At 42.7% G+C, this 10,648-nt stretch overlaps 1 protein-coding gene across 2 annotated transcripts; it reads left to right on the forward strand.

Moving 5' to 3' along the window:
- The first annotated feature begins 897 nt into the window (after nt 1–897).
- gper1 (G protein-coupled estrogen receptor 1) lies at nt 898–7,796 on the forward strand. 2 transcript variants are annotated; one of them, XM_030406866.1, is made up of 3 exons: nt 898–927; nt 4,471–4,597; nt 5,744–7,796. In XM_030406866.1, the coding sequence occupies exon 3, from the start codon at nt 6,141–6,143 to the stop codon at nt 7,242–7,244; it is 1,104 nt and encodes a 367-aa protein (XP_030262726.1). In that variant the 5' UTR covers nt 898–927; nt 4,471–4,597; nt 5,744–6,140; the 3' UTR covers nt 7,245–7,796. The 2 variants fall into 2 exon arrangements, with proteins under 2 accessions (XP_030262726.1, XP_030262727.1); XM_030406867.1 differs by lacking the exon at nt 898–927 and having other exon boundaries at nt 4,373–4,597.
- The last annotated feature ends 2,852 nt before the right edge of the window (nt 7,797–10,648 follow it).

Raw genomic sequence — 10,648 nt, forward strand, 5'->3', positions numbered from 1 at the left:
AGTCTTAATGTTGTTTTTCTCCTTTAGGGGTTCGGCCAGACCAAAAGTATTAGGGTCAACTCCAGTCAAATGTACAGCCTCGCACATCAGACCACCTATGTAGGCAGAACTCTTGGCTTGTGGCTTTGAATGTTTTATCTGGCTGTCACCCAGATTTCACACACACCCGCAGACCGCAGTTTTTCTTTTTTCTTAATGTGGGTCATATTGGGCTGCATAACGTAAAGACCAAAACAAGACGAGACAGGTTACAGCCAGTGCTGGAGACGACTATCTCACACTGTAATCCAGAGTGTCATAAAGAGGGCAGCAGTGAAATAAAACCCTGAATCCTTGAACTGCAAGAACAGTGTTAGACCCCAGAGGAGGCCCATAATGAGATGAAATAGAAAAGGCCATACACTGTAAAGCCAAGATGGTTTTGCTCCCAAATTGTATTTAACCTTGAGCTGATAAAACTGGCAAAACACTAAACTGATAATTTCCCTGAATTTGAACATATAACTGCGACTGGCTAACTCAATAACACAGCTATATTTATTTTCAGACGCGGGCTTGACATGTTTGAAAGCTCCCACCGTGTGAATCCTGCAGCTCGGAGCAGGGACTGCAGGAAGGAGTCTTCATCTTTGACCCACCACATCACTTCAGCTCTGTGGAGACAAGTGGACCAGATGCTTTAAAAACAATCCACCCTTTCCTCCCCTGCCAATTCTGTTCTTTGCTTTTCCTCTTCAGAACTGGGAGCAGAAAAAAAAAACCCAATAAAAAAAAAAATTCTTAAACAATAAAATCCCAGCATCAGCTAAATATCAAACATGGCCCTGGAAGCAGTGCAGAGGAGCTGGACTGTGCAGGATGTTCCATTCAGAGGTTGTGGTTGTGGCTGTGGGAGATGTTGGATGGAGCCAGGAGCACATCAGACTGGTAAGTGGAGGCAGATGAGGGTGTTATACCCTCCCTCATCTAGACCTCCCACTTTCACTCCCCCAACCACAAGCAGTTAAAGCCCACAACTTCCCATTAACAGCACTGGTAATGTTTTCTTCTTCATTAGGTGTCACTGAATAGGAAGTATTGTTTTTTTTTTTTTCTTTTCATACATGTACGAGAAATCAAAAGTTACTATAATAATATGTTTTCATAGTTGTGGTATGAATTCATGGTTATCATACTAAAAGACCGAGACCACAGCAGACGTTGGATTCCCCTCGTCATTTACCGTATAATTCAATAATACCGCCCTCAGCTTTCTTTGATAGTACTAGCATACAAAATCAAACATAACGCTCTCACCTGCTGTATTTTGGTGCAGAAATAACTTCTTCTTCCTCAGAAACCATCCTTCTTACTTTTCTTTTCTTCAGCCAAAGCTGAAAGAGTGGTGTTCACCTTGCAAAACATTATTCACTGTCTATGCCAGTGGGCCACCCAGTGGAGATAAACAGGGAGTGCATCCTGTCTCACAACCGCTCGGCCCATCAATCCAGCAGGAAACGTCTCACAAAAGGAAGCAGTTTCGAGCACAATGTGTAAATTCAGAGCGACAGAGATCACAAAGAGAGAAAAAATCGAGGCCGGTCTAGACGGTGGGAGATGACATACTTACTTTTCGCAGCCATGTAACTGACAGAACAAGACATAACACAGAGCAACCAGTCACTGTAAATAACCTTGCTGCCACACACGTCACAATATCTTCAAGTGGTTTATATCACACTTCCACATCAGCCATTGTTTGAGCATGGAAGATCCTTTTTTTGAAAGCTGGTCGTGGAGGTACATTTTCCAGATGAGCTCAATGTTGACTTAACCTTACGTTACCTAATCACTTCCATGGAAGTGCATCAGAGGCGAGAAATGTCACAACTTCTCTGTTCAGTCTTTTCGGCAGCCTGTAGGTAGGATTGTGACATATGCACCAAGTCTGCTGTCAACTGGGCCTCAAGCAGTGCTGTCACATTTAGTTTATTCCGCTGTGACATGTCTCAGATCTATTTTCACCCCAGTGAGAACAAATACAATCAATTCTACCTCCCCTGCTTGAGTGCTGCATTTGAGTAATACTTCATTATCTTGCTCTCACTTTCACATCATCACTATTCAGGAAACATTCATACTCTCCTCCTCTCCCGCCGTTCTTTAATAGTCACCAGCACATTTCCACTCGACTGACCTCCACATCCCCACTTTCCCCTTATCTGTGTGAAGTCATGCGGATTGAATGGCTGAGATTTCAGGTAGCTGAGAGAAATTCGCACAAATCTGTCCCACTGTATGACCTCTCAGACTGTCTGTTCTCTCCTTTCTTCATCTCGGCTTCTGAGTCCACTTTCTGCTACAGCTAAAATCCTCTTCTTCAAACCCACAGAGGCTGAGCTCTGTTGTTTTCTCTCTTGTCCAAAACCCAAATTTCAATTCCTGACCACACCAAAATTAGCTTTTCAAGAAATGACTCTGTGAGCCATCTGCACTGAAATCCTCAAGAGGAACTTAACTTCCCCAAGATGGACCCATCTCTCATATGCTGCCAAACTATTCTGGTCTCAAGGCAGAGATCCTGAGAGAAATTATACCCCTTTTTCGACCAAGATGGTTCAGGTGCTGGTTCGGGGCCAGTGCCTACTCTGGAACCAGTTGTTGTATACACCTGAATTGGACCTGAACAGACCTTGGTCCCCACGCTGGGAATCGACCCGGAAGCCATCCATGGCAGAAATCCGTAGAGGGTAAGAAAAACAAAAGAAGAAGACGACAACGCTTCTCAACATGTTTGATGTGTAACAGAAGAGGTCAACCCGATGACGGTCCAGTAGCAACTAGCTGAAGCGGTGCATATCGCCACCTTCCGTGTTGGAGTCGGACATACTTCCATCAATAAATAGCTCAACTTAAGTGCGCATGGAAACGTCTTGAGTGACTGACTGATGTGACTCTAAGGCGGCTCTCATGACCCTGGAAAAGCAAACAGTTTCTTAAAAGGTTCACAGTGAGCAGTAAAACAGCCACAAACAGAGAACATACGTCATGTCATGATATGCTGGTTAGCAAACACATTGAATATGCTACTTAGCATGTTGAAGCAAGCCACTGACACCTAGCTTCTCAGCAGCAAACCCTTTGGGAGGAGATTGCCCGATCCCAGTTTGTCTACTGGGTGAAAGGAGTCATTGGAGTCAAGACACCTGAGTGTACTGTTGGCTGGTATGGACAGTTCAGGCCGCTTTAATGTAAGGATGCATAGGATAGATAGTAGAGTATGTCATGTGCCTAGCAGTGCATTGGGGTTGTCTGCTCCAACTAGCCAGCAGGCATCATTCGTGTTGCTGTTTGTATCACGTTCAAAGCCCTGGAGCTGCTGCGAGGCCCTGCCAGAAGAAGCTGCAACCCCATACCTCCAGGCAATGATCCGGCCCTGGCCTTGACTCCTCTCTCCTCTCTCCCCTCTGACTGTCTAATGGATGAAGTGACCTTCCCATCTTATTAAAATCTCAGAGTCACATTTTGTCTTTTGACGCAAAGTGGAAATTCTTGTTGTCATGGAACAAGGACCCTTTCACCCCTCTAATCCTTCTGGTCATCAGATGTGATTCCTCCGTACCCACTGCTGTTTTTACAACTGCGTGCTGGTTATTTGGGAATAATCCCACTTGCCTTTAATCACAGTAAGCCTATATGATATCAATAAATGATGTAAGTGTCAGTTAGATCAATAGTGTTTTCTATGCTTTAATATCAAGAAGTCTGCTCAGTGTCAGTATGTATGGCTCTGTGGTAGCAGATGGTTATTGTATGTCTGCAATTATCTCAGGCATCTGCAGTTAATGCATCCCAGCAGACGCGACACCAGCCAACTCCACATCAAACAGGTCTCCGTAGTCACAGCTTGGACACATAGATTATTTCAAATGACATTATTGTTACTCCTTGCCCAGGAGCAAAGAGTCTGTTCTTTTTCCCCCTTACTGAGAGTGAAGGCTCACAGTTTTGTCAGACTTATCCGAATGTAATTGTAGTATTGCGAATGAACATAACATTAAACAGAGAATGAACATTAAGCAGGCAAAGGTCAGTGTTTATTGTTGTGAGGGAGCATCAATAATCGATCCAGATCAGTAGGCAAACTATTATACAGCCATATTGATGGAAAAACCGTGAAAGGTCATGTGCAGTTTGTTGACTCGACCCTTAAGACGAGGAGCTCGATAACCCAGGTGAACAAATACTGCAGGAAATATAAGTGGTTTCCATAACGACGCAAGCTGGTTGGAGCAAACACTGCCCAAACTTTCTTTTGTGTTAAAATCAGCTCCCAGCCAGTTCAGTTGCTGGAATCTTTGTGGATGCTCCGCGGCCACCTGGAATCACAAACTGGGCAAGAACGAAAAGGGAATCTGATGAAGCATAGTGACAAACCATGGGTGACAGATCATCTCTTGCCTGCCTCTCCCGCCCTCCTCTCTTCTCCAGACAGGGTTGGGCCAAACAGCAGGTGGTGCAGAAGAGAAGCCCGGACATGGGATACACAAATCTCTGTCTCTCTGACTTCTGCACCGGACAAGCGTGGAGGAACATCAGATCCTAAAGTTAAATAAAAGTAAGTGCCGCTTTTTGATTCCCACATCTTTGCATTTAAAAAGGGTGTCTGTAGAACTTCACTCCAAGCGATACCACATGTGTTGTGAATCCAGCTGGGTAATGAATTGTATAATATATCATCAACCAGCTCTTTATTTCGCTCCATACACATCTGGAGTTGCTTATTTTTAGTTTCTGAAAGAGCACTTTGACATGATATCAGGTGTTACTGATTTTGGCAGTGGATTATCAAATCAAAACGTGCTCGGAACTGAAGAACTGTTTCCTGTTAGTGTATTACAAATGGATAACTCGGGAGTCAGATATGGAAACGAGTGTTTGGGCTGGGTTTTTATTTCAGTCACTGGAATATTTGGCTATAAATAAGATGATGCTTGGGAGGTCAGATGAGTCGTAAAACAAATTCATTACTCTTCTTGTGTCTTGTACTTTTGGGGGGGGGGGTTATATATTCATATTTCAAAACTACAGCTAAAATATTGTAGTGTTATGGTGTATTTCTCGTCTGTATGCATGCTGAATTACAGCTGCCCAGACTACTGTCAATAAGAATGCATTAATATTGAGGAAGGTCCGTGAATTCTTGCTAAAGGTCATGTTTGTCAAACAGAATACAGACTTTCCATCACTGGGGAAAGTCTGAGATTCTGGGCCTAAAAATCGTCAACTAAGGAAGAGGAGTGTTAGTAACAGAAATCTTGCGGCAAAGATAGAAGCTAGATTTAGTTTCTGTATGCACTCATAACTGAGGATTGGCAGAATGAAGAGGTTTGTTAAATGTTCATGACAAATATGTTTTCATCTCGGCAATCAATAGTCATCAAGTCTGGACAAATGCGTGAGCTCAGAATGGCTGAGGATTTCTAAGGAAGATTTCAATGCATCTGCTTAAGTCTGAAGCTTGAATGTTAATGTGTTGACGTAGTTGTCTGCAGTCTGTTTTAGGCCCCATCAACACTCTGTCACCAATTTACACTTGATTTTCACTTGATTACTGTTTTGTCATTAGTGATACAAGGGCCATAAATCTTTATCGTTTCTCTGATTTAACTGCACACAGGTTTGCTTCTTTTTCAAGTCTGCATACCTGATTCTCTTTTGTGTTCTGTTTTTCTTTTTTTTTTTTCTCGTCTCCTCTCCACAGCTCAGGTGTCACAGCAATAGCGTCTCTGGCTGAGGCTTGCTGAATAAAGATGCATGTGGACTTGGAGGGACAGGGCAGCACTCGAATCAGATGACTCAAGAAAGAAATCCTCCCCCTAATCTCGGGACCACAGGTTGGACAGTCTGGATGAAGTTAATCATCAGGTTATAAAAGGCCAGGGACGGTTTTCAGACATGGAGGTTTTTCTCTCTTGTGTCTGGAATGTATTGTCAGCTGAACCTTGACGCCAGCATGGGGTCAAATAAACCGTAACCGTTGTGTTCCAACACACCTGACTTCTGTCAGCATGTCAACGCAGCATAGATGATTCACCCTTTAAAGAGACATAAGTGGGAACTAACAGGCTCTAATGATGTAGCAGCTACAGGTGACTTACATGTGGCCTATGATTCAAGACAGTCCAACCACAGTCAGTATGGAAGTGCAGACAACATCTCTGGTCTGGATATATGTTAACAGTACAGAACAACTGAACACTTCATATGATTACAACACCACGTATTTGACTGAAGACTCAGACAAATACCAGTCATACATTATTGGTCTCTTCCTGTCCTGCCTGTACACCATCCTCCTCTTTCCTATTGGATTTATTGGCAACATCTTAATCCTGGTGGTGAACCTGAACCACAGAGAGAAGATGACCATCCCTGACCTTTACTTTGTTAACCTGGCCGTAGCCGACCTCATCCTGGTGGCTGATTCCCTCATTGAGGTCTTCAATCTGAATGAGAAGTATTATGACTACGCTGTCCTCTGCACCTTCATGTCCCTTTTCCTGCAGGTCAACATGTACAGCAGCATCTTCTTCCTCACATGGATGAGCTTTGACCGCTACGTTGCCTTGGCTAACTCCATGAGCAGCAGCCCTCTGAGGACTATGCAGCACGCCAAGCTCAGCTGCGGCCTCATCTGGATGGCCTCCATCCTGGCCACCCTTCTCCCCTTCACCATTGTGCAGACACAGCACAGGGGGGAGCTGCACTTCTGCTTTGCCAATGTCTTTGAGATTCAGTGGCTGGAGGTAACCATTGGCTTTTTGGTGCCCTTCTCCATCATTGGTCTATGCTACTCTTTGATCGGGCGTATCCTCATGAGAGCTCAGAAACACCGTGGACTGTGGCCACGGCGGCAGAAGGCCCTGCGCATGATCGTGGTGGTGGTTCTGGTGTTCTTCATCTGCTGGCTGCCAGAGAATGTCTTCATCAGCATCCAGCTGCTGCAGGGCACAGCTGACCCATCGCGGAGGACTGCTACCACCCTGTGGCATGACTACCCACTCACAGGCCACATTGTTAACCTGGCAGCTTTCTCCAACAGCTGCCTCAACCCCATTATCTACAGCTTTCTAGGAGAAACCTTCAGGGACAAGCTGCGTCTCTTCATTAAGCAGAAGGCCAGCTGGTCAGTAGTGAACCGCTTCTGCCACCACGGCCTCAATTTACGCCTCCCTGTCAGGAGCGAGGTGTCGGAGGTGTGACTGTTAAGAAGAGGGACGAGTGTTATAAAAACTGTGCGCACAAAACATGCTAAAAACTCTTCATATCAAAGTGATATATCACCCTGTGTGAAATATTACCTCAGCTTTCTATCTGTTTGTTTAGCTTCGTCTCATAGCTGTACCAAGTGTCTCAGTTAACCTGCTCACTTTCTGAACAAAAACACAAAAGCACCAAGAATGTGCACCCAAAGACGGATGAAAATGACTCGATGTGTACATCTTTGTATGTAGATAACAACACACGTACAGTACTTAAAGCTATTTTCATTTTTTATCTGCACGTCGGATTGATTTCTTTAAGTGTATTTGGTGTGTTATTTCTTCAAAAAGTTAGCTGGATGGCAAGGCGGGCACATGAAATGCTGGTGAGGAGCAAAATGTCAGCATCTACCTTTCAAGTACATCCAGTGGGCATTGGTAACTTATGGATATATGAGTGCCAGAAGCTTTTACATTGTGTGATTTATAATACAAATCTTCCAGAGCATTTTATGTGTATGTGGTATAATCTGTAAAAAAAAAAAAAAAAAATAGCAAAGGCTGTGTCACAGCTCAAGCAGGATGTGTAGAGGAAATACTGCTTCACAATCAGGCCATTTGTTTCAGCTGCAAGAGTTTGGTCATTTCAGTCAAAACCCACATGAACCCTCACCTGTTTAGCATAAAAAGGCAAACAGGCATGTATCGAGAAAACTCCCACAAATTGACTTTAAATCATAAAACAATGTGTGGCGCGACATGTAGTTGTGACTTGCTTTTCACTGTCTCTTTGCTGCGTGCATTTCAGCTAACATTCTTCCTTTGTTGAAAGCAAATGATCTTTTGTGTTGCTAAACATTTATTGGACAATGCAGACAAACGTTCATAAAATGTGTTAATTTCTTTTTTTTTTTTTTTTTTAGAAATAAAGAAAATCCAGGAATGACAACATGGAAGTTGTTGATAAAACTTATGACAAGAAATTTGTTTCAAAAAGACCAAATGAAAAACAAACATTTGAATTAAAAATGTCTTCAAGTATGATAAAAGGAAATAATTAGAGGGTAGCTACACCCTTTATGTTTTGATCACAATCAAACTAGCAGGTGATTTAAGAAAATATAAGAAACCATTATTGGGGGGGGGGAAGCAGGAAACAGTGAGGGCTTATTTTCAGAGATGGCTGAGTGATTGTGCCACTTGTCAGTTCCTGTGAGTATGATGTCAGAGCAGAAAGAGGAGGTGTTGTCTGCCGGCAGGGGTTGAGACGGGGTAAACACATCACTTAATGTTGTCAGCGTGGAGCTGCTTCAATCTTCTGTTCATACCATTATTTAACATACATTACTCTGATAAACAGCAGTGGCCAGCTGTGGACATAACTACATAACTAATGGGCCCGTGACAAACAATAGTCCATAACACATACTTCACCTGTTTGTGGCTTGTTTTTCTGTCTGTGAACAGATTCAACTCATTTGTTTTATTTGGTTAATAAAACTGTTAAAACAGAGGCTGACATCAGACACATTTTGATACCAGACTCAAAGACCATCACTGGATGTGTGGATATACGCATTAACACATTATACCAGATTAATGAGATGCAGATTACCAGGTTACACGTGCACAGTTCAGACATTTTAGAGGCTCAGTAACAGAGGGTTTAATGAAACCTGCCATTAAGTTTATGGCACCTAATGTGTGTTGATCTGTGAGTGCAAACATTATAAATTCTTTCCCTGTACTGTAATATCTAAAATTCAATACCGCTTACAGTCATTTGCATTTATGAAATATGATAGGATTTATAGAACATTTAAGCGGACAAAGACAAACACTGAATTTAAAGAGTTGATTCTGTGCATTAGGAATAAAGAGGTAGATGTATTTTACATTGATATTCAAAATCCGTGTATTGCCAGTCTGCTGTGGGCCTGAGCTGTGTTTCTGCATGAGGCAGGCAGAGATAACGGCGTGACTGGGAAAAACAGGAGTCCAAACCACAAACTGTTATTCCAGCTGTAACAGTCCCAGCAGCCTGGGAAAGCAGCGCTGAAGATTGTTTAAGTGATTGTTTATTAGAGGTCTGCTGCAAAAATGCATGTTGTTTCCAACACACCACTTTATGTTCCATATCCTCATCATGTAAGAAAGCGTGCGATTTTCAGCTGTGATTAACTTTTAACCTTAGACATGTTTAAGTATAGCTTTTATGTATGAAGGCTAGAATATTCCGTAAGCAGCACATAGCTCAATTAGAGCGCCGGAGGGTTCAAAGGCAGGAAAGACAGGCGAGTAATAATGCAATGAGAGCTGTCAAGTGCATCGATATAAACTAATAACACCTAGACACCAGAGCCAGTACCCTCCAAGTTCAACCCTGTGTGAGAGGCAAAGGATCATGCTGTTTACATCACACATACACACGCATACAGACACACACATTGGGGATGCTGTGAGAAGAGGCTGACAGTGGACTGTGTGTACAGCTGAGACTACCGAGTGAGGTTAAAGGTTTGGTGTGACTGACGTCACAGAGGAAAAAGGGTGTGACTTTTCCCCTTGCTTACATTCAATACTTCCTCTGGATGATGCGGGATCAAACAATGAGTTTGTGAGGAAAAATCAATTTGGTCATGAGAACATGGCATAATATCTGTAGCTTTTTCGTGTGTACATCTTTATGCAGCCAACTGCTGATGATAATATAATCTACAGACAAATTATGACACTTTTTATTGACTGAATTGGACTAGTTGTTGCAAAAGCTTTAAATCACAGCTGTTTTGCAGGCTTATGGGCACATTCTCCTCACTGGAGCCACCACCCCTGCTGCTGTTGCTCAAAGTGTGACAGAGTGACCACTTTATTAGGTGCCAAACAAAGTAATATGCAATAAAATATGTATCCTTAGTCAGTTTCAGGCTGATTGCATTATGTTGAAAGATGCTTCTAGAACGTAACCCCTTCATGCATATTAATCAGGAAGGACAAAACATTAGAAACATCTTTTAATATACCACAGTCAAGTTCAAGTTGAATTAACACCTCTCTGACACCACAAGAATCACCACAAAACTACTACTAATTCATCATGCAGAGCTGTTTTATTGGATTGTATCACATTGTACAGATGAACTGGTACCTAAATGTACATTCCTTAAACTCAGCTTCCAATTCTTTATCAATTGATTTCACTTTGGGCAAAATATCTTAGCCCCCTTCTAATGTTTCTTATGTAAGGAAGGTACAAGACCTTTTCCAGGAATTTAAGTGGGGGTGGGGCATATCAAAGTAATTACAACTGGATAGTCCAGGGTTTATGCATAATTACAAGGCAGTGCACTCGGTGGACCTCAGCAGCTGAATAATGGATTAGAGGTATAATTGCATTTGTAAAT

The sequence above is a fragment of the Sparus aurata genome, chromosome 23 (genome assembly GCF_900880675.1).
Source record: "Sparus aurata chromosome 23, fSpaAur1.1, whole genome shotgun sequence".
In the NCBI taxonomy this organism is placed as follows: Eukaryota; Metazoa; Chordata; class Actinopteri; order Spariformes; family Sparidae; genus Sparus; species Sparus aurata.